The sequence below is a fragment of the Aureobasidium melanogenum genome (genome assembly GCF_000721775.1).
Source record: "Aureobasidium melanogenum CBS 110374 unplaced genomic scaffold scaffold_22, whole genome shotgun sequence".
NCBI classification, from domain to species: Eukaryota; Fungi; Ascomycota; class Dothideomycetes; order Dothideales; family Saccotheciaceae; genus Aureobasidium; species Aureobasidium melanogenum.
This window is the reverse complement of record NW_024470074.1, coordinates 370544-392696: the sequence shown is the minus strand read 5'-3', so window position 1 is coordinate 392696 and position 22153 is coordinate 370544. Positions and strand designations below refer to the sequence as shown.

General features: G+C 50.4%; 9 protein-coding genes across 9 annotated transcripts; 3 read left to right on the top strand and 6 right to left on the bottom strand.

Annotated features, from left to right (window-relative positions):
• Positions 1-167: 167 nt before the first annotated feature.
• Positions 168-1442, bottom strand: M437DRAFT_77796 (uncharacterized protein; the record flags this gene model as incomplete). The annotated part of the gene is made up of 1 exon (XM_041026882.1): positions 168-1442. One exon carries the CDS (start codon positions 1440-1442, stop codon positions 168-170), a length of 1275 nt encoding a protein of 424 aa, XP_040877058.1.
• Positions 1443-2623: 1181 nt separating this feature from the next.
• On the bottom strand, positions 2624-3043 carry M437DRAFT_55699 (uncharacterized protein; the record flags this gene model as incomplete). Its single annotated transcript, XM_041022918.1, has 1 exon — positions 2624-3043. The coding sequence occupies one exon, from the start codon at positions 3041-3043 to the stop codon at positions 2624-2626; it is 420 nt and encodes a 139-aa protein (XP_040877057.1).
• A 525-nt stretch (positions 3044-3568) lies between these two features.
• Positions 3569-5413, bottom strand: M437DRAFT_55571 (MFS general substrate transporter; the record flags this gene model as incomplete). Its single annotated transcript, XM_041022900.1, has 5 exons — positions 3569-4291; positions 4352-4500; positions 4555-4664; positions 4719-4915; positions 5027-5413. 5 exons carry the CDS (start codon positions 5411-5413, stop codon positions 3569-3571), a joined length of 1566 nt encoding a protein of 521 aa, XP_040877056.1.
• A 621-nt stretch (positions 5414-6034) lies between these two features.
• M437DRAFT_55669 (Mob1/phocein) lies at positions 6035-7708 on the bottom strand (the record flags this gene model as incomplete). The annotated part of the gene is made up of 2 exons (XM_041022913.1): positions 6035-7444; positions 7505-7708. 2 exons carry the CDS (start codon positions 7706-7708, stop codon positions 6035-6037), a joined length of 1614 nt encoding a protein of 537 aa, XP_040877055.1.
• Positions 7709-7934: 226 nt separating this feature from the next.
• Positions 7935-9264, top strand: M437DRAFT_77792 (cobW-domain-containing protein; the record flags this gene model as incomplete). The annotated part of the gene is made up of 3 exons (XM_041026881.1): positions 7935-8070; positions 8126-8209; positions 8276-9264. 3 exons carry the CDS (start codon positions 7935-7937, stop codon positions 9262-9264), a joined length of 1209 nt encoding a protein of 402 aa, XP_040877054.1.
• Positions 9265-9441: 177 nt separating this feature from the next.
• M437DRAFT_55380 (putative uridine/cytidine kinase) lies at positions 9442-10646 on the bottom strand (the record flags this gene model as incomplete). Its single annotated transcript, XM_041022862.1, has 4 exons — positions 9442-9563; positions 9624-9763; positions 9813-10324; positions 10488-10646. 4 exons carry the CDS (start codon positions 10644-10646, stop codon positions 9442-9444), a joined length of 933 nt encoding a protein of 310 aa, XP_040877053.1.
• A 661-nt stretch (positions 10647-11307) lies between these two features.
• Positions 11308-14172, top strand: M437DRAFT_87208 (peroxisomal multifunctional enzyme type 2; the record flags this gene model as incomplete). The annotated part of the gene is made up of 3 exons (XM_041028597.1): positions 11308-11505; positions 11560-11896; positions 11945-14172. 3 exons carry the CDS (start codon positions 11308-11310, stop codon positions 14170-14172), a joined length of 2763 nt encoding a protein of 920 aa, XP_040877052.1.
• Positions 14173-16150: 1978 nt separating this feature from the next.
• On the top strand, positions 16151-16598 carry M437DRAFT_87207 (uncharacterized protein; the record flags this gene model as incomplete). Its single annotated transcript, XM_041028596.1, has 2 exons — positions 16151-16341; positions 16397-16598. 2 exons carry the CDS (start codon positions 16151-16153, stop codon positions 16596-16598), a joined length of 393 nt encoding a protein of 130 aa, XP_040877051.1.
• A 1271-nt stretch (positions 16599-17869) lies between these two features.
• M437DRAFT_55708 (nucleoporin-domain-containing protein) lies at positions 17870-21979 on the bottom strand (the record flags this gene model as incomplete). The annotated part of the gene is made up of 1 exon (XM_041022920.1): positions 17870-21979. The coding sequence occupies one exon, from the start codon at positions 21977-21979 to the stop codon at positions 17870-17872; it is 4110 nt and encodes a 1369-aa protein (XP_040877050.1).
• Positions 21980-22153: the final 174 nt, after the last annotated feature.

Below are 22153 nucleotides of genomic sequence, written 5' to 3'. Positions count from 1 at the left end.
TGGGAGCTCATAACCTTTTTTTACTTTTCGCAATGAAATATGACATCAAACGCTAATGACTTTTCACCACTCCAAAACTGACGTGAAAGACATGAATATGGTATCAAATAAAGATGCCGGCTTGTCTCAAGCTAAACTCCATTTTGTAATACCTCGACTGATTACTTCTAACCTCTAAGACCAGCAAAGTAGAATTGCTGCAGAGCAGCCGAAGCCATAGGGACAGGGTATTTTAAGGCCCTTGCCTTCTCAACGGCAGCCTCCAATCTCCTTCTGACATCCTCGGCAGCAGCACATGATGCCAAACTCCAATCATCCTTCTCCAACATGGCAGGAATGTGCTTGGTGTACATGTCACACCAACCAGCAGCCTTTGAGATGATCTCACACATGAGCTTACGATCCATTTCTAGGTGCTTGCAGAAAGCCATTGCTTCTACACTGGCTGCGAGGTGGACACCAGCGAGCAGGTCGTTGACGGTGTCGGCGCTGACTTGGTGGTTCGAGTGCATCTTGACGTCTGCGGTGGAGTTTTCCTTGACTAGCGAGGGCGAGGATGAGGGGATGTACATGGTGACCAGCTTTGCATCGTCGTCTCTGAGGAGACCTGCTTGCAGACCTTGCAGATAGCATTGCTCGGCACAGTCGGCGAGGGGTGTGGGGAAGTAGCCTGAGCGAGCGGTGGCTGTAACAATGCCGGCGTCCTTGAGAATGATGCCTAGGGCTGAAAGAGGCGACCAGTCGTCTGCAAGCATGTGAGGTGCGCGGTTCTCGAACATGAAGGATGTTCCATCGTTGGCCTTGACGTGTTCGTATACTTTTTGGGTGTTGAGGCCGACGGTGGCAGCAAGACCCATGGCTTCCGAGGCGAGGATGATATTCGTGGCGGCGAGCAATTGGTGAATGGTCTTGACTTTTGTGCCGCTGCTGATGCCGCCCTGGATGCGGTAAAGGTTACCAGACATAGTGTTGAGGATGTCCTTTGATGCCTCGACATCTTCCTCCTTGCCGGCGGCGAAGATAGAGAGGGTACCGTTTGCAGCACGGATAGTGCCTCCGGACACGGGGCAGTCGAGGAGCTTGACATCTGATCTGCCGGCATCGTCCAGCTTTTGTCTCAGTTCGTGCAAGTAGGCAGGAGGAGTTGTTGACAGCAGGATAACAGTCTTGTTCTGGCCAAGTCCCTTGATGGCCGGGTGGTCACCGTCAAAGAGGGCAGAGCTGGTTTGGTGGTGGTTGGCGACCATGATGCAGAGGTACTCGACATCTGTGGCAGTCTCTTGTTGTGTCTTTGCTGCCTTGCCGCCTTCCTTGACCAGAGCATCAACTAGCGGTTGTGCCAAATCGAAACCCTTGACATTGTATCCCTCTCTTGCAAGGTTGATGGCCACACCACCTCCCATAGCACCAAGGCCAATGAAACCAACATCTTTCAGACCCATCGTGTATGTTATGTCTTGGTTGTTCTTTTCGTGCTAGCTGTGATTATGATCACTTTCTCCAGATGGTGAACAGTGAGCTTTCGGATAGGAGGTAGAATTAGTTGCGTATGCAGTAGAAAGACAACAGAAAAGTATTGCCTCGAGAATATAAAGGGCGTGACGGCATTAAACATGTGTTCGGGAAAGTGGTCGCGGGGTATTTTCCAAACCCCCACCGGAAAGAAGTGCGATCCCCGTCTTTGACTGCCGCCAGATTCGGCGGCTGTTTGACCGTCGGACTTTAGCCGTTTCGGTCTTCACTTCTAGATGCTGTTTGGAAAGAAGGCCGAGTCGACGGCTTGCCAGCTTGAGTAATGGGAGTACTACGCCCTTCGGCATCTGCCTCGGAGATGTACACCGGACAAAGGGTTCAACACGCCGAGAGACAACCATCGAGATAGATCAAAGTGTATGTTCCGAGCAACGTCTGCTGACCATAATATGTAAACACTGTCCGACTTGGATCTCTATACACGGTTCCGGAGACCAAAACATTAAGCAGAAGAGGAATGAAACAGCAAAACAAATCCCCTCTGTTCAGGCATAGCCTGTTGGAGGGGAGAAAGCCACCAGTTTACTGGTTTCATTTCGATAAGAGCATTGCAGCTCTGATGATTCGATGGCGAGAATCGAACTCGAGACCCCAGTAGTGAGGCCAACATATAGTTGGCGCACAATCACTGGGCCACCACCGCCTGGCGATAAAGCGATGGGGATAGGTAGGTGGCTGTCTTTCTGGTATATATGGGTGACTAGTGATTGTAGTGGTCTCAGTCATAAGCCGATGTGGCTTGAGATGATCCTATCTGCTCTGCGCATGTGGATGAGAAATCTCATCTAAATGTCACGCGCAGCTCTTGAAGACCTCCGCATACGACTCTTGTCCATTCCGGTAGCCCACGTTCTTATGGTTCTTCGATGGATGCCCTTTTTCATGCTCTTTTCGCGTCCAGTAGCGTTAGGAGTGAGATCACACCTTCGATGATTCGATCCGCTCTGCCAGTGATGACTTGTCCTTCCTTCAAGCCGTCTGAATCCTTGCCGTGCCATTCCAACGCTCTGGAGTATTCCAATAATGAATCTCTGGCATCTCGTGCATCTTTAGTATCATCTGCCTTGTATGTGCCCTCTATGCGGCCTCTTCAAGCAGCTTTGACACTGATCTTGGTAATCTCAGCATCCATATCTTTTCCACTCTTCATATTCTGAGTCGACATCAAACCGCCAGGAATCAAGAACACAACGTCCTCTCTAGGTCCCGAAGAAGTCTTTGTATCCTCAAACTGGCTCTTGTCGAGTGAGTACGCGACACTCAATTCACATCGACCGCACTTGTGGAAGTAGCGCTTTTCGAAACCGTCTTCGCAGCGGATGACAGTAGGCTTGGCATCGGTGGTGGTGTTGGCTAGCGATGCGTAATGGGAAGTTGATGAGGTTGAAGAGAGGTCGGGGAGAGGGAGGATGTGCGATGAGTCTGAGGTTCGAGTCTTGAGGCTTTCGAGGGTCGATGTACTGGCTAGAACGAGCTGCGTGCATATACAGTGATAGGTGTGTATTGTCATCTCGGGCGACGACATGTTTGAGTCTGGAAGTTGATTCTTGATGGGTGGTTTATAACTTTGAAGCTCACGGATTGAAAGTACATGGAACGCGCCAAGACAGTACGTCACCCTGTCACGACCTAGTCACGTCTTCCTCCAACACCTAACCATTGGAAGCGGCGTGGAGGAAGGAAACAGAAGTTCCTAGATCCAAAGACAGAAACAAATTGACTCAGAAGCAAAGGGCAAGTGGCCAAAGCTGAAGATGCTTCGAGTCAACAATCGAACAAGGACAAGATCACTGGAGCACAAAAGCGGAAATTAGTGTTCTTCGCATACATGCCGGCACTCAGAAAACTTGTAACTCAAGTGAACTAGGAATTTCAAATTGGAAAGTGGAAGAGGATGTAGCAGAGGAAATGGCAGGAAAAGAACCCCTGAGTCTTACATACAGAGCCACAGCTGAGGACTTCGGCAGGTTATTGAATTCTCAAATACTATAGAAGATCGGCCCCTATGGTCAAACAAGCATCTATATGGAAGCTCTCAAGCATCTTCTTCGTCTCCATTCTTCGGGATCCTTCCTTCTGCCTTCTCAGGCAAAAATCTTATCGTCACAAACAAGAAGAAGGACATGATGATCATGATCAACCAAACCAAATACCCATTGAGGATCTGACCCTTGACACCTGTGGCAAACAGACTAGCAAACAAGCCTGGTGCTATGGCACGGATACCCGCTACCAGACTTAGAGCCAATGCATTCATGGTTCCCAGCACAGCAGGCGATGGTGAGATATTGTTGACGCACAGCTGGACGCAAGTGAACGCCATACTCGCACTACTGCCAATCACCATAAAGACAGGCAAGATAATCCAGAAAGGGGTTGTGACGCCATGTCTAAGCGCAAACTGAAGAATAGGGTTGCCTATGTAGCCGATGGGGAAGACCCAGCCGCTGTATCGCAAGACGCCGCCGGTTCCCCAACGCCTTTGCATTGGTGGGAAGACGAAAAGCAACCAGATTGCTTGCGAGATTCCAGCGAGACCTAGGAAGAGTGATATTTGAATAGGTGAGAAGCCAAAGCCACCGAGTGGGATGCTAGTAAACCAGAAGACGGGAAGGACAGCAGTGTTGGCCAGACCTTGGAGTGAGACGAAGCACCAAAGGAAGAGGGTGAATGCGACACCTGGTTGTTGTAATAATTTCCAAGTCGACATGGGTGGTTCTGCAGGCTTTCCACTGCTGTCTTTTGCGGATTCGAGAGTCTGCAAGATTGCAATGTTAGCTGATACTTTGAAGAACTACGAGCGTCCGTGTGAACTCACTTCTTTGAGATAAAATGCTGAAATCACAGCAGCACTGAAGCCAAACAAGCTGGCGACTATATTTGGTAGAGCATATGGATATTCCTCAAAGAACCAAATGCCTCCAAAAACACGAGGATATTGTGTTGCGGGAGTAGACAGAGCGCCACCTTCAATCAGACATTAGCTCCATGTAAGCACAGATAATCTGAGTTATAACATACCAATGACTGGGCCTAGGAAGATACCCACGTTACCAGCAAATGCGAACAGACTGAACGCTCTTGCTTGAGTTTTGAAAGTCGAGTTCTCCGATAACATAGTTCTAACGGTACTAGCATGTGGGTCAGGATGCTAACCCTTGTGATGCATCAAATGGGGTACCTACACAATAGTGCCTGAGAAGACTCCAGCAAGACAACGGAAAAGGATCATCTGCCAAATAGATTTGCTGACTCCGAACAAGCATGTCATGATCGAAACACCGATAACAGAGTAGACAAGAACAGGCTTGCGACCATACCTGTCTGAGGCGCGACCCCACGAGATCATGAAGATCATCTGCGTGAGGGAGAAAAGAGATTCCTAGGAGACAGTTGTTAGTATATCACAGTCCTATAGCCCAGAACTGTAGTTCTGTAGCATCTCATAGTTTGATGCATGTCTAGCATTTGGATGGGCTTGAATACAACTTACAATCAAACCGCTGTAGAAGCCAACATCCTCTTCTTCAACGCCTCCAACTTCCTGGATCATTTGGTTGATGAAAGGGAAGATGGAGAAGAAGGCGATGGGCTCAACAAGTCTAGCATAACACAGGAGCATGATCTGTCCCATAGGCAAAGGCTTGTCTTCATCTTCATCTCGGGTCTCCTGTTCCTCCTCAACAGTGGTCGTACCACCGATCTTGTTGATGTCCAGTGTTTCCGAGTCCGCTTGGGTTATTGGATTTTCTGCTGATGCTGCCAATAAAGGTGTCGTCTCAGAAGCATGCGCTCTGGCTGACGCTGGGTTCGGGTGTGTATGAGTTGCCTCGCCTCCTGAAGCCACTATAAAGGCATCTTTAATGTTGCTTCCAGACATGATTATCGTTGGGTCGAAACGGTCAAAATTGAGTTATCGCACAAGCGATCAGGGTTATCTCGTAGCCAACAGCCTTTGGTATGGTTGTTCCTCGCACTTATATGTCGTGTGGAACAAGCGAAAGTACTGCGATTCTTTTGTACCTATGCCTTAAATGCGACAATGCTGGCAAGGCATCAACCAGCACACGAATGCAACTTGAAGGTTATGATAAGGAAAAGGATGTTGCCAATATTCACACGAAGAATTGTAGAACCGATCAGATTAATTAAATCCTTGTCCCGAAAAGACCGAGTTCTCTCTATCTTCGGCAAACATTCACACCGACATACACAATAGGAAGGTGACACGGAAGGATTGAACGAAGGAAGAAACTTGGTCTGTGCGGTGGGGTTCTGACAAGACCCTCTTGAATTCTGTACATATGCTGACCACCATGTTATATGCTTCGATATGATATTTCAAGCGTTGGAGAATCTCAGAGCATGTTTAAGACCGATCCCGTTCTGCAAACGAGTGAGATGATATTCAACAGTGGCAGCATGCTGACTGATGCCTGCTACAAAGGGTATCTATATGAATGTGATTAAAGGTTTCTACAGCATCATGAAGGACTTTTCATCAGTCGGCAACAGTCTTTGTTGCCTCTGTCTCATCTGCAGCATCTGCTTCGGCGACCTCTGCAGGCTCAGGAGCGGCTTCGTCCTTCGCTACAATAGCAGGCTCTTTTGCTGATGCATCGTTTTGTTCGGTCTCGGTCTTGGGCTCTGACTTCGCCTCTGTGTCTTTCGTCTCTTCTTGCTTGGCTGCCTCATCCGACTCTACCTCGACAGGCGGTGCTGACTCTGTGGTCGATTCCTCAGATGCGGCAGGGGCGGAAGCAGTATCTTCTGGTGAATCTGAAGTGCTGGCAGCCGAAGCTACATCGGCATACGAAGGAGGATCACTTGACGGGTATTCACTGGTCTCGCTCTTAGCTTCCGATTCGGCGTCTAATGTGGGTTGTGAATTGGAAGCTTCTCCAGCATCATTCTCGGTGTTGGCGGTCGGCTCTTGTTCTTCAGATTGCGACTTTTCAAGTTGCTCTACAGCAGAATCTTCTGCATAAGGTGGAGGATCTTCGGCGGGTATCTCTTGCTCTTTCTCCTGGTCCTGTTCTTCTTGGTGAGGGGGTTCTTCGCCGTGGCGGGCAGTGTCGACTCGTGTGAGTAAGAGAGGACCGTGTCCAGTAGGCTGTTCGCCGTCTTCATCCTCTTCAACCTCTTCGTGAATGACAGTCGAAACAGACACGGAACGGTCGTGGCTCATTGTGTGTCTGTGTCTTTTTGTGGTGTTTCCAGTGGCAAGTGTTATGTTTCCAGCAGGCTCGGAATCAGCAGGATCTCTCTGTAGGATGCTCGGAGAAGCACGAGTAGCAATGGGAGTGGTCTCGATACCCTCTGCCTCGGGAGGAATGGTGTAATTGTCTTCGGGGATCAAGCGGTACTCATCGCAGACAGTCTTGAACAGCAAGTACAAGCCCGTCTTTGATTCTACCCTCCAAAAGACATCTCTGTGAGAGAACCAAGCGTGGGCAAAGATACGATATACACGGCGGAAGACTTCGGTCATTTTACGGATTTGTGCTTGGGCCGAGAGCGTCTCAGTGCCCAGGCCGAGTCTGCTGGGGAACAACTTGGTCGATGTCAGAGCGGTGGCGCACCAATCGAGGGTGTGACAGCAGTAGTCAATGGCGCAACAGGACTTGGGAGGTTCGTGGGCGGCGCAGAGGTACTGCCATTCGCTTGCGCGCATCTCGGGACATGTGGCAGCGGAACAGGGAGGATCATCGGCGAAGAGACCGCAGGCCATCATGTTTGCTTTCTGAGTGAGGAAGCGACACAACTCGTACAACCAGATTCCTCGGTCGACACCAGGCGGTGGTTGGGCTAGCGATTGGGCTGTGGCTTTGTCTATGGCGATACGGCATGATTGAGTGTGTTCGTTGTGCAGAGCTTTGAGATGCTCGGTCAGTTGGAAGGCCGAATCGATCTAGACACGGTCTCGTCAGCTGTTGTTGTTTGTTTGTGGGAGGTGGACGGGTCAACACACTTGGTGGAGTTCGACTAGCGGAGGACCCTCTTGCATATCCTCAGCCCTTGTGCCGGGCCTTATCCTCCTCGAAGCGTCCATGTCGGCCTTGTGTGAAGCTCCCAGCATCCTCTCTTCGCTGTCGAGACCTGCGCTGGGTGAGATCTGGTCTTCAGCGATAGGCGGCGGGCTTGGTAGCCTCGGAGAACTGGAAGGAGAGGCCATTGTGACTCTGACAAACTGTTCCACTCTGCTCAGAAGGAAAAGAAAGGCCGTCTCCCTGCGCGAATGGAGACGAGCATGTGATCAAGAAAGTGTTTGTGTCCGTATAGACATTCGTCGGTCGCGACTTGTCCGGCGCGCAGCTCGGCCGCATCCGACCCGAAGCCCCACGTCATCTCTAGATATATTCCATCCACTGTTTTTGTCTTGCTCTCCATCACGACCAATCATGAATTCTGATATCGACTTTGACGACGATGGTCCGCCGATGCTGGTTGCTGCTGACCAGCCAGACGATACCGAGAACCTCTCTGCTGAAGTTGATGACATGAGCTTGACCAGAGTTCCCATCACAATCATCACAGGTATGCAGCATGCAGCTCTAGTTTTCGAAGCTCGAACCAAGCCAATGTCATGTAGGTTATCTGGGTGCTGGTAAAACCACTCTCATGAACTACATCTTGAACGAACGTCATGGAAAGAAGATTGCTGTCATTCTGAACGGTATGTGTCAATTCATATCTTTTGCTCCTTCACGACTAAGGCTCTGACAGTATGAACTTCAAACAGAATTCGGTGATTCTGCAGACATCGAAAAGAGCTTGACTGTCAGCCAAGAAGGTCAACAAGTCGAAGAGTGGCTCGAATTGGCCAATGGCTGTCTATGCTGCTCTGTCAAGGACTCTGGTGTGGCCGCCATTGAATCCCTCATGGAGAAACGCGGAGCTTTTGACTACATCTTACTGGAGACAACAGGTCTGGCTGATCCTGGAAACTTAGCTCCTCTCTTCTGGGTTGACGATGGTCTGGGTAGCACCATCTACCTCGACGGCATCGTCACACTGGTAGATGCGAAAAACATTATTCGCTGCTTGTCTGAACCAACTCCGGACGAGACCCAAATGGATGGTACAGAGCATGCTCACGGCCCTCACCTTAGCACTGCGCATCTACAAATTTCGCACGCAGATGTCATTGTCATCAACAAAGCAGATCTGGTCTCCGAAGCTGAGCTCGACCAAGTCAAGGCCAGAATCTCTTCCATCAATGCCCTAGCAAAGATCAATGTCACAGAACACAGCAAGGTTCCAGCTCTAGAAGGTGTTTTGCTGGACCTTCACGCTTATGACAAGGTAGATGCCGACAGTATTGATTTTGCCAGCAAAGGTCACAGCCATCTAGACCCCGCCATTTCGACAACAACACTAACATTACCGCCTTTATCGTCAGCTCAGTTGGAGAAGCTGGATACATTTTTGCGAAATATTCTATGGACACGCTTCTTCATCTCACACCCGGAAGCCGAGGGTGTGTCTGTCGAGTCTGCAGGCTCAAGACCTGAGATTCACCGTACAAAGGGACGTCTTGTGATGCAAGAAGGTGGAGTCAAGCTTCTGCAGGGCGTACGAGAGGTTTTCGAGTTCATAGATGCTGCAGATGTCAGTACATCTGGCACTAGCGGATCTGCTGATAGAGGCAACAGCAAGATTGTCTTTATCGGTCGCAATTTGGTCCCTGCAGCCTTGCAGAAGAGTCTTGAGGATGCTGTCTTGAACTAGCACACCTCCACAGTATCTTGTCGGCTTGAGTCGTCAGGCACACTTTACTCGTACTGTGAACTGGCACGGACAGCTTGGCTTACGCACACGATGTTGGAAGCGAGTTGGGTGAGTATGTAGATGCATATTGTATTTACAGATTAAACACTCCAACCTTATGCTTGAGCTATTGAGTGCCTACTGTAGCTCAATTGCCTCAACTTTGCGCTGCTTGTTGACTACCAGTCGCAGCTGTTTGCCAGTTTCTTGGAAAATGCCCTTGCGAAGCACATCTGTGTAGAGCTCGTAGGCTGGATAATCTATGCACCGTTAGTCAGTAAAGAATGCTTGGAAGCAAATTTTGTCCACGAGTAACTTACAGCCATTGACAAACTCAATCACCTGCTTGTCTTTCATACCAGTGCCCTTTGCCTCTCGCAAGGCACGCTCTTGCTGCAAGCGCCATTCGTAAACGAAAAGCGTATCAGCAGCATCAATAAAGATCAAGGCACCGAAGTAGCTAGCAGATGTCAGTAGAGATCACATTCGACATGACCTTCGCAACATACTCAGTCAAAGCATCATACTGTCTCAATGCTTCATTGACAAATGACACATGCTCCAATTCCATGGAAGCAAGCCTTCCGTGATAGGCTTCCTTATCAAAAATCCTCGCTGCCTTTGCATCCTCCCATTTAGCCACCAACTCCTTGTCGCTTAGACTCCTAAAGCCCACACACCAGCCCTCAAAGATCACTACCTCGACTGGCGGTTCGCCGTCCTTGTTGACCACTTCCCAAGTCCCAGGATCTGTGCGATCTCCTTGGCCATGGTGGAGGGATTTATCGTAGGAAGGAATGCGGATGTTTGGTTTGCGGGCTGCGAGTTGGGCGAAAACCTCTTTGCCGAGTGGTATGTCATGAGTCGAGGGTTGACCGCGGTGTTGAATTAGTGGGTTCCTAGGCTGTGACTTCGCGAGCGCTTTTTGGTCTGAGTGAGAAAGGTAGAGATCATCAATTGAGAGGATTACGGTGGGGAGATTATGAGGAGGCGAAGTCAGGGTCTGATAGAGGGCTGAGACCTGTTGGTGCTTAGGTTAGACCCAATATGTACGGTGTAGGTTGTCATTGTAGAGAGCCCAGAAAGGGGAACTATCCAAGATAAGTAGTGGAGACAGGAGAGGAGGTGATCAAGGTCAAAATTCATGAGTTTCTAGTCTATCTGGAAAGAATTGATGTACTTACCAGAGTGGTCTTGCCAGCACCTTGTATTCCGTTCAGACCGATGAAAAATGGCGGAGCATCAGTGCCTTCTTTCTTGTAATAGTCACAATGTGCCTTAATCTTATCGAGGATAAACGGTATGCAGTGCTCGGACTTATCGTCAACTATTTCAACAGCCATTTTGTCGTCAAGTTGTCGACACCTGTGCAAATCGATATGATGGTTGTCAGGCTGCAAGAGATAACATCCCCACCGCGGACAAACACTCTACCGGATCGGTGACGTCTTGGCACAGACGAGCAGATGATACGAAGCCTTCAATCTCAAGCCCCATATCGCCTTGGACATCTTGCTGAAGTCATTGTGAGTCTGAGTAATCGATGACATGCATGCTACAATTGTGCATTCATATGCAAGGCTTCTCACATGAATGTGGCCATGACAAGTCCCCCGATTGTTCTTTCTCCAGACCATTTCATCATCATCCCCCGCACTGTCGGCAGCTGGCATGTGAAAGGAGCGAAACAAAGCAAACAGACCTCGAGACCATTTTAGTGTTCTTCGAACGCGAGCCAAGGCCTGGGCGAGCGCTGTTTCTAGATGCGGTAACCGAGGAAGCGACGCATGCCGTTCCAGGACTTCTTTACACGGTTCAAATGGCCGTAGTGTGGCTATCCGGCTACCGTGGAGCTACCGTGGGCCGAGGCATGTCAACGACCGACGAAGCTGGAGATCATGAGTGCTGTCTCTGCTCAGCTTTATGTAGACTTGTCCCTCGAGTCGTTTCTTTTTCTCCCCCACTCATCTTTCGGGATATCTCAATTTTGTAATCCCACAAAACATGGCACACAACTCATACGGTCTCGCAGGGACTGAGGTCTCGTCAAAGCCGCTTCGCTTCGATGGCCAGACAGTCGTTGTTACTGGCGCTGGCGGTGGCCTCGGTAAGGCATATGCTCTGTTCTTTGCTTCTCGCGGTGCCAACGTCGTTGTAAACGATCTTGGTGGCTCTTTTAAGGGTGAGGGCAAATCATCAAAGGTCAGTGAATTCTGTAAGATGCGATTGCGGGACATATCTGACGGTTCGAGACAGGCCGCAGATGTAGTGGTCGAGGAGATCAAGGCAGCTGGAGGCAATGCCGTTGCCAACTACGACTCTGTCGAGGATGGTGACAAGATCATCGACACGGCCATCAAGGCCTTTGGCAGAATCGATGTTCTCATCAACAATGCCGGCATTCTTAGAGATATCAGCTTCAAGAACATGAAGGACGATGATTGGGACCTGATCATGAAGGTTCACGTTAGAGGTGCATACAAGTGTGCCAGAGCGGCATGGCCCCATTTCAGAAAGCAAAAGTACGGCAGAGTCATCAACACAGCGTCCGCAGCTGGTCTGTTTGGTAGCTTCGGTCAGACCAACTACTCTGGTAAGCCTCGATTTGCAGACTACCTGGAACTCGGCTAACACAGTCCAGCTGCCAAACTTGCACAGGTCGGTTTTACTGAGACACTCGCAAAGGAGGGCATCAAGTACAACATCCTCGCCAATGTCATCGCACCTATCGCCGCATCTAGAATGACACAGACTGTCATGCCCCCGGATGTCCTCGAGAACCTAAAGCCTGAGTGGGTTGTCCCCTTGGTTGCAGTCCTTGTACACCCCTCAAACACACAAGAGACGGGAAGCATTTTCGAATGCGGTGGTGGTCATATGGCAAAGCTCCGCTGGGAGAGAGCCAAGGGTGCTCTGCTGCGTGCAGACGACAGCTACACCCCCGGTGCATTGCTCACCAAGTGGGATGGCGTCAACGACTTCAGCAAGCCCAGCTACCCTACCGGAGTTGCAAACTTCATGGAGCTGCTCGAGGAGGCTCAAAAGCTACCAGCAAACCCTCCAGCCAAGAACCCCGATTTCAAGGGCAAGGTCGCTCTTATCACTGGTGGTGGTGCTGGTCTGGGTCGCATCTACTGCTTGCAGTTCGCAAAGTACGGCGCAAAGGTCGTTGTCAACGACTTGATGAACCCCGACGACGTCGTGCAGGAGATCCAGAAGCTCGGTGGTGAAGCTGTCGGTGTCAAGGCTTCGGCAGAAGATGGCGATGCAGTTGTCAAGGCCGCCATTGATGCTTATGGTCGCATTGATATCATTATCAACAACGCAGGTATCCTGCGCGACAAGGCCTTCGCCAACATGGACGACAAGCAATTCGACCAGGTCCTCGATGTTCACTTGAGAGGAACCTACAAGGTCACCAAGGCTGCATGGCCTTACTTCCTGAAGCAAAAGTACGGCAGAGTCGTCAACACTACCAGCACCAGTGGTATTTACGGCAACTTCGGGCAAGCCAACTACGCCGCCGCCAAGTGCGGTATTCTCGGTTTCTCCAGAGCTCTTGCTAGAGAAGGTCAGAAGTACAACATCCTGGTCAACACCATTGCACCAAACGCTGGTACAAACATGACCCGTACCATCATGCCCGAGGAGATGGTTCAGGCCTTCAAGCCTGACTATGTTGCTCCTCTCGTCGTGCTCCTCAGCTCCGACATGGTGCCCAAGCCTGGCACTGGCGCTCTGTACGAGGTCGGTTCCGGCTGGGCTGCACAGACTCGCTGGCAGCGAACTGGTGGTCACGGCTTCCCTGTTGATGTCCAGCTGACTCCTGAGCATGTTCTTGGACAGTGGAAGAGAATCACCGACTTCAGTGACGGTCGCGCTGATCACCCCGCTGATGGCAATGATGGCTTGAAGTCAATCATGGCCAACATGCAGAACAAGAGCTCTGGTTCTAAGCCTGCTCAAAAGGAGGGTGGCAAGAACGGCGATTACCTCGCAAACATTGAAAAGGCCAAGAAGATTGAAACTCAGGGTACTGAGTTCAAGTACGACGAGAGAGATGTCATCCTCTACAACCTTGGTCTGGGAGCCAAGCGCACCGACCTACCTTTGGTTTATGAGGGTGATGACAACTTCCAGGTTATTCCAACCTTTGGTGTCATCCCTCCTTTCAACGCAACTCCTCCTTTCTCCTTCGATGACATTGTACCCAACTTCTCACCTAACATGCTTCTCCACGGAGAACAGTTCCTGGAGATCAAGACATTCCCCATCCCCACTGAGGCCACTCTGGTAGCATACCCCAAGCTGGTTGAAGTTGTTGACAAGGGTAACGCTGGTGTCGTAACATACGGTTCCACCACCAAGGACAAGAACACAGGCAAGGAGCTGTTCTACAACGAGTCAACCGTCTTCATCCGCGGTTCAGGTGGTTTCGGTGGCCCCAAGAAGGGTACTGACAGAGGCGCCGCAACTCGTACCTACAAGGCTCCTGAGCGTAAGCCAGACGCCGTGGTCGAGGAGAAGACCAGCGAAGATCAAGCCGCCATCTACCGCTTGTCTGGTGACCGCAACCCATTGCACATTGACCCTGAGTTCTCCAAGGTCGGCGGCTTCAAGACTCCCATTCTTCACGGCCTCTGCTTCTTCGGCATTGCTGGTAAGGCTGTGCTGCAGACATTTGGCGAGTTCAAGAACGTCAAGGTCAGATTTGCTGGTGTTGTCCTGCCAGGACAAACCCTTGTTACCGAGATGTGGAAGGAAGGCAACGTTGTTGTCTTCCAAACAAAGGTCAAGGAGACCGGCAAGCTCTGCATTTCTGGAGCCGGAGCTGAATTGCGCAATGCCGCATCAAAGAGCAAACTGTAATGGATGTCGTGATCAAAGTATTGTAGTATTCTAGCGTTATCTCTGAATGTCATCATGAACTCTCATCATCAACAAATCTTGGTACTGCGTATGTATGATAGTGTTCATAAGGGTGGCATCGTATCCGGCAACCGGCACTGCTATGCAATACGTGGTTGTAGATCAAAGATAGTGGCTGTCAGCACAGTTGTCACTGTGTACTTGTACCATTGACCGGGAACATCACTTGAGTCTAGCATCTTCATGCAGAGTCTATTCTATCTATGGAGCTATACGGCATACCAAGAATCTAGCAGCAAGGATTCTTCTCAGCATCATGTATGAGTCAGCTGGAGTTGCATGGCAAACCAAGCATTTGCTGGGTTGCGACTATTGATAGCCACGACACAAAACCGTCAAACGACGGATACCACGCATTTCGCCAAAATGGCTAGCAAGTTTCACGGTTTTTCTCCTACAAGAATGACTCGATGAGATGGAAGTTTTGAAACATGAAGCAACCCGTTTCATCAGCTGAGCTGTCTCGTCTCATCCCCCACGCAAGCTGTGGTGAGACCATCATGGTATAGAAGCAAGGCGAAGCGTGGTGAAGGATTCCTCGAACGACAGGGATTCCTGGTCCTCGTGACAAGTGGCCCGCGCTTCTTCAGATAGCTTAGGACCAGGTGCGCCGCCTCGGCCCGCCCAAGGCAGATCTTTCTTGTCCCCGACAAAACCCTTTTTCTAAAAAGAGATGCTGCCACCACACAACATGCAAATCAAACTCAAAAAGAGGCTTCCACATCCCGGTGCGCCCACAAAAGGTGTTCATCAGCTTTATCGATTGTTGTTGTTGTCCGGGTCGATGCTTTGTTAGAAAGCTTGATTCGAGAGCTTGGATTGATGTGCCGCTCATCTCATTTCCACCTACCCCTGCAAGATAGATCTGGGGAGCACTTTGACATATATTGCTGTCCACCAGGAGGCCCGATTGGCATGTGCTAATCTTTATTTCCACCCTGCTTGGCGGTCTCGTAATTTTTGTTTGCTTGGTTCGCCACACGCTGGTTGTTTAAGTCTCTTGCTCCTAACCAATGGTGTGGTGACATTCGTATCCACCATTCCATTTTTGAATCCCACGTTCCACGCTGTATGAGTCGAACCTTCAGCCGAGGCGGCTTGGCTAGGCCCATATTCACGAATGCCCCGCCGCTGGGCCGTCGCGCATTATAAAAGTGGAAAGAGTACAGGCAGAGATAGGTTGATAGCAGCCACGGGCCAATTTCCTCCTGCGTTACTTTAAAGCTGGTTTTTCCCTCTCGCGTCTGGCACGGAAAAGACTCCCTTTCACCTAATACATTCCATCATCTCGGCCTGCATCGACGTTGAAAGCAAGAAAACATAAAACGTGCGTTCCCCGGACTTTCGCTAGACGAAGGAGCATATCGCATACCGCAACCTCACTCGTGGTAGTTTGCTACTTGGGACATCTCGTGATTTTTGTTTATCACCTGGACTACCTGGACCTTATAACTGCTTCTTGACAGCAACGTCTCTGCTCCGGTCATTGCTATTGGTTGCTTGACTGAAACAATATCAACATCTGGAATACTGGATACGGCCAACGGCATTGTTTTTGCTATCTAACGGTCGTTAATTTCGGTCACAACTGCGCAACCTGTTTACCATCACTGATCTGGGCTGGCCATCAGAGAACCAAAAGTTCAATCCAGCAAACACCCTTTTTCTTTTATCAAAGCAAACGTTTTTCGAAAGGTTTACCCCCTTTGGTGCGAAACTACTTTGGATTCTCCTACATATTTACCAACTGTTGCCGCCCTCCGAACAAATCCTTCTCCCTGCATACCTTCCAAGAAATCGATCCCTCTCATACCCCCGAAATTCTCCGTTGTCTACCTGCAGCACACTGACACAATCATCGTTATCGAAGATGCTCTCCCGTGTTCTATTTACTGTGGCTGTTGCCGCTTCTACCGCCATGGCTGTGGCTCTTCCTAAGGAAATCACTCTCCCTCAGGAAGTCGTGCCTCAGGCAGTCGTTGCTTCTTTGGACGAGGTCGAGTCTAACCCATGGACACTCGTCTCTCCTGATGGCACATGTGGTGGTGACACCAAGTACACGTGCGCTGGCTCTCGCTTCGGTGACTGCTGTAACACATACGGATTCTGGTAAGCTTAATCTGTTATTTTGCCATACAAGTTCTTATCCTAACGGCTATCACAGCGGTGTTACAGATGCTTTCTGCGGTGCAGACTGCTTCAACTTGGCTGGACTTTGCGACGCCGACCTGCAAAACAACAACGTCGTCAGCCGCCCCAAGGCCACACACGTACCCTGGAAGCCTACTGTGCACCACGACCCTCACTTCAAGCCCTCTTACGTGATTGACAATGGCGAAAGAGCTCCTAACCAAGTCTGGTCATGATCACTGGGAATTCCCTATCAGCTGCTTCATTTCCCCAAAGTTCTTGAACGATCCACTACGACTTTTACACACATGAACCAAACGACCCTGGGACTGCTCTTTTTTCTTTCTGGATTCTGCACGCAAATGTCAAATCTTTCTTCCCTTCCAGCGAGGCGTTTCTAAAAGGTCGACATCCTCCCCTCCAAAGAAGAGGGTCTGAGGCAAAAATCAACTTCACTTCTTATACATCTTTTTCGCCCTGGCTGGACTGCCTATCAGGGTTTCTTGTTTCTTTTGTTCTTTTGACTTCTTGTTGTCTGCGATCCTCTATTGGGATTTGCAATCTGCGTTCTACATCTATCGCTCACTGGTTGTGTATAATGTGTTTCTATTTATTACTTCAAGGCATCTAGCTGCCTTTTTTTCTCATATACCCCCTTTACATTCTTAGCAGATACACTAAATCTACTATCAACATCAACAATTACTATTGTCCAGCACTCCATCATCAAACCCATCCCTTGGTTTCATATCCCTGTCACACCACGTGCACATGTGCTTCAAAAACTCCGTCATCGCTGTTTAGAGGAGGCTCCTTCATAAAAATGCCATTGTTTCAGCTTTCTGACGATCCCCCGGGAAATGTCGTGGTTTCATGCGCATGACTTGCATACCTCGAGTTTCACAATTTCGCTTTCTGCGATGCAACGAGGTGAGTAGGTCACACGAGCTTAATTGTTACTATTCTGTGACGTAGCTTTCCTGGGTATGTATGGTTCATTAGATAGATGAAGTTTGAGATGGAGTTTGTCAGGTGCCATGATGACCCATGATTGTTTCGGCCGAACAGGTGTCGTAGAAAGAATACGCAGCAGAGGGCAAGATCCTAGACCGTGGTTACGCTTTCTGATGTGATTGCTTCCTCAGCTGTGCTTGTCGAGCAAGAGCACCGATGGATTGATACTGTGCAAGGGAAAGTGTGCAGGACGGTGCAGCCGCGATCCGACCGAGAAGTAAACAGAAGGCGCAACAAGCCAGAGTGAGCACATGAGAGAAGCGGTAGGAGCGACCCACAATGAGAGACAGTGTAGAAGAAAAGATATAAAATTGTACAGTAGAAATTTGCTGCACCTTGCTTCTTTCTTTTCGCTATCTGAGAAGTAAAAACAACACAAAAGGCTTTGTTACAGACGACAAAATTCGAAAAAAGAACGCCACACCTTGCAGAAACCCCAATTCCCCTATCCTGATGAACATAAAAACAAAAGACCGGCCTTGTGCCCCATTGCTCAACGCATAGCCTGAGCGATTCTGCCTCTCAGAATGTCAACAGCTTGTTGGTTTGCCGCATCCAGGTCTTGGCTTCCAGCAAGACTGGTAAGGAGTTCGTCGATACCAGCGGCACTGTCGTCGCTACCGAAGAGGACGCTGTCGCCGTGGCGTTCGCTTTCACGTAGCCAGGCTTGGATTAGGTAGATGAGGTCAGCGGCAAGGATGCGACGGTGTCTGCCAACGAAAGGTTGCTCGTTGGTGTAGTACATTTGTTCAACAACGGGTACCAGCACTGAGGGACGGATATCGAGCTCGAGGAAGGTATCCATAACCCACATTGGTGAAGCAGCGTTGTTCTGGAACTCAAGGGCATAGCGGAGGAGCATTGGCAGCAAGATGGGGATGGGGAAGGTAGCCTCTGCGGCATGTAAGCGTTGGCCGAGCGAGCGCACCTTCAGCGCTACTGCCTCGAATGGTTGCATCTGGTCGCTGTTCTCTGCTTCCTGGTGCACTTGCTCGATGAGCAGTTGCCAGGTCGACTGAATGTCTGCAGGGTTGCGGTGGTCGGCGCAGTGGTAGATGAGAATGCAGATATCGTAGTAACCTGCTTGGTCGGCATACTGATTGAACAACTCGGCGACCTCTAGGATCTGGCCATCGAGTGCCTTCAACACTTGAGGTCGACGTTGCTCTGTCAGACGTGAATCTGACTTCATAAGTTGCAGGATGTCGTCCTGAATGTTGCCCACTTCGAGGAGATCGGTGATTTCGCGGAGCAGTTGTTGTCTACCTTGTGCGGCATCAAGCAAGGAAACGGTGCGAATCGAGGCATTGGTTCTTGCACGGCTGAGGTAACCAATGCGTTGCTCGAGATTGAGGTCAAAGCCACTCTTAGCAAGCAGTAGTTGTACTGAAGCAGCTTCGAGGAAGTTGTTGTGGTGGGCGTAGTAACGCCAGAGCAGGTCTGCATGGTCGGGATTCTTGTCCATGCGTCTGCGTAGGTAGCTGATAACATATGGCGAGCTGAGTTCCAGAAGTCTGTCATTCCAGCCTTGGCCCATGTACCAATCATACAAGTTGTTCTGGAAAACTTCATCTTCCGAGTTGTTGATGATTTCATACGCCTCAGATTGTCTCTTGGCAGTGACGGAAAAGGCACCATCGGGGTTTGCCTCAGCTGTTTGCTCGAGAGACACAATGACTTGGTGAATTAAATCGTAGCATTGCTTTCTGCCTTCGAACGCCGTCTGTCGTGGGTCATCTTCAGGGCAGTCATCCCTTAGCCAAGAGAGGGCACGGTTTGCACGATCAGACTCGTGTGCGACGGTAAGAGCGAGCTGGATGGCACCAGCATAGAAGGACATAGGAATGTATTGCGAGACAGCCCACTCGAGATGCTCCATAGAGAGCGAGCCAGCCACCTTTTGGAAGAGTCGCAAACTCTCGTTCAGCAATCTACGACTTGCTTCAGATGTGGGTCCAGCTTCGGATGCTCTCTTGACTTGCTCTTGAGCCTTGAAGATGACAACATCATCAGCGCTGCAGAAGCTGCCACAGCGTCTTCTCAAGGCTTCAGCTACTGTGTCAACATTAGACCCATTAGTGATGTTACGGTTCACAATAGCCTTGACAAGCTCTTTGGCCAGGTTTCTGCCGTCAGGTGAGCAGAAAAGACCCTCATATGTGAGCTGTCTGGCACGCTCGCGAGAACCTTCGGGGAGAGATAGGATGATTTCATCGACCTTTTCGTCAAAAAGAACAAGCACAAAGGCAATGCCTTCAATAATGCTCGAGATGAGTTGAATGAGGGCATTCATGGCGCGATGTTCACCTTGCAAAGACAGTTCGTCTTGTTTGTTGGCAACGCGTCCCAATGATTCAGGTCCAGACAGACCTTCGATGGAGCTTTTGTTCTTGTTCAAGAACTCTTGCAACGAGTTGAGGGCTCGTTGAATATTTTGCAGCTTGGTCAGTGCTACAGTCGATGTGACTACGAGTCCACCAACAGGTGTGGTCGTTTGTGTCAGCACTGGAGCCCTCCAGATAGATCGCACCAGGCGAGTAATGTATAGTGCCATGCCGTCATGTCTAGGAGAGGGGCGGACATTGTCAATTGCGGGAGTGTTGTTATCCAAGACAGAATTTTCGTTGAGCATGGGCTTGCCTCCTTGAGTGATGAAGGCTTCTCTTGCGAAATCAACAATGTCTGGTTCTGTAATGTTGGTGATGCGAGCATCGGCGTTGCCATCGGAAGCTTCGCCACAAGCAACAGCGAGGGCGGTAGCAGCAGTCTCAGTGCGACCATAGTTGCGGATGAATTTTTTCACCTGGCCATCACGGCCTTCGGCATCACCGCCGTAACGAGCAAGAGAGGCAAAGATGTCGACCAGTCTGCGACGACGCATAATTTGCACACCAGTACTAGTAAGAACAGCGATTTCAGTAGGAGATTGATCGAATTGAACCGCGAGTTCATTGGCGAAACCCAGAGGCGTGGAGGCTGCGGCAAAAGGTGGGCTGACCAAACCAATACCTTGGGAGGGGTAAGGAAGTTCGAGGAACATGCCAATCTCGGGGAACAGAGTGGCATGGCTGGCGTCGCGAGGCATTTTGATGCGACCAGAGTCAGGAGCGGTGAAGAAGATGGAGTCTCTGTGGGGATCTTGTGGGTTTGGTACGACCCAACATGAGTAACCAGGGGCATATCTAACGCCAGCCTTTGTGTTAGCGAGGAAGCGAGTGTTGGTATCCAAGGTTGAAGGGTTGGAAGCATAAGGACCGAGCGAAGTGGATGTTGACTGAGGTTGCTGAGGCTGAGGAGCAGCAGTTTCGCCATCTTTTGGAGGGAATTTGATGTGGTGGACCTGCATGCTGGTCGGGGCGGAAGAAGAAGAACTGCCATAGAAGGCACCCGAGGTAGCACTCAGGAAGATACGGCAGCCGGTGCTGGTCAGAGCCTGCAGACTGAGTCTGTTGGTCTCTTGTGCCGAAATTGGGCTGATGGAGACGAGTGAGGTATTGCGTGCAAGAAGATCGGAGCTGGGTACCATGTGGGCAATTTGGGCCAAGAGGCTGGTGAAGGGACGTGACAAGGCCAGATCAAGGACGTTGTTTGGCTTCATGTGGTAGACGCGAATGGTCGAAGATGACGAGAGCGTGTAGAGCAGATCGCGCGAGTCATCAACGACCATCTGCTTGATGTGTTCCTGCTCTGAACGAGCGCCAAAAGGCAACAGCTGGAAGGCAGATGTGATGCCCGAGTTTGTGTGGTTGATCTTGGAACACCGGCTGGCGAACCATCGTTCCTCTTGCTGGTAAGTGAGCTCCCATACATCGGTAGCCTGGTTTCCGCCGAAAAAGATGCGCCCAGTCTTGTCCGACGACTCGATGTAGCTGATAGCAGTGCCCTTGACGGGTACTTTCATGTTGGTCGAGTAGAGCTGGACAGCCCAGCCACCGTGTGCAGATCGAGCGGCTGCCAGACCGATGAGTAGGATCTCAGCGTGGGTTGCGACAACCAGCAAGTGTGTGATGGACTCGATGAAGACGCCCTTGCGCGGCTTGACCAGCTTGACGGCCGTGATGGCATTGGTCTGGTCCTCGAAGCCAATGAGCTCGGGGTTTGGATGTGTGTAGTCCCAGAGGTATAGCGACGAGTCAATAACGATGAAAGCGTGATTGAGCTCGGCGAAGAGACCAAGATGTGTCGAGACTTGGGCCATGTTCGCCTGTTCGAAGATTTGCTCGGGGATATCATAGCTGCGAGTGCGCTGGAAGGGTTGCCAGGCGTTGTTGAAGGTAGTATCGTAATCGTTCGAGATGCCCTGACCGACGTAGTTGTCGAGGGCTGGGTACTGAGCCTCGCTCTGAAGGGCTTCATTGACGGTACGAGCGGCGCGCTCGATGGGCGCAAGGGTATCTTGAGTAGCAGTGGCAGGTCTTTGAGTGGGCGCATCGCGTGAAGCGACCTGACCAGTGCGGTATCCAGCCAAAGTAGCGGCAGCATTGGAGCGGAAAGGTTGTTGCGCCATCTGCCCTGAACTGCCAGGTCTACCAGGGGCTGGAGTGTTGAAGAAGGCGCCTGGCAGAGGACGCTGTGGCGTCGGTTGTGGTGCTGCCAGAGCCATTGTTGATAGGAAAGAGCTGGTCTAAAGAGAACCTGAACTTGTAGCGACCTTGAAATGCTCGCGAGCATCGACAAAGCTTTGGCGACGCAGACGCGCCGACCTGCACGGACCTTTGGATGCTGTCACTCGTCAAACACGTCCAAGTCCATAACCATCGTCGACCAACACCTTGTC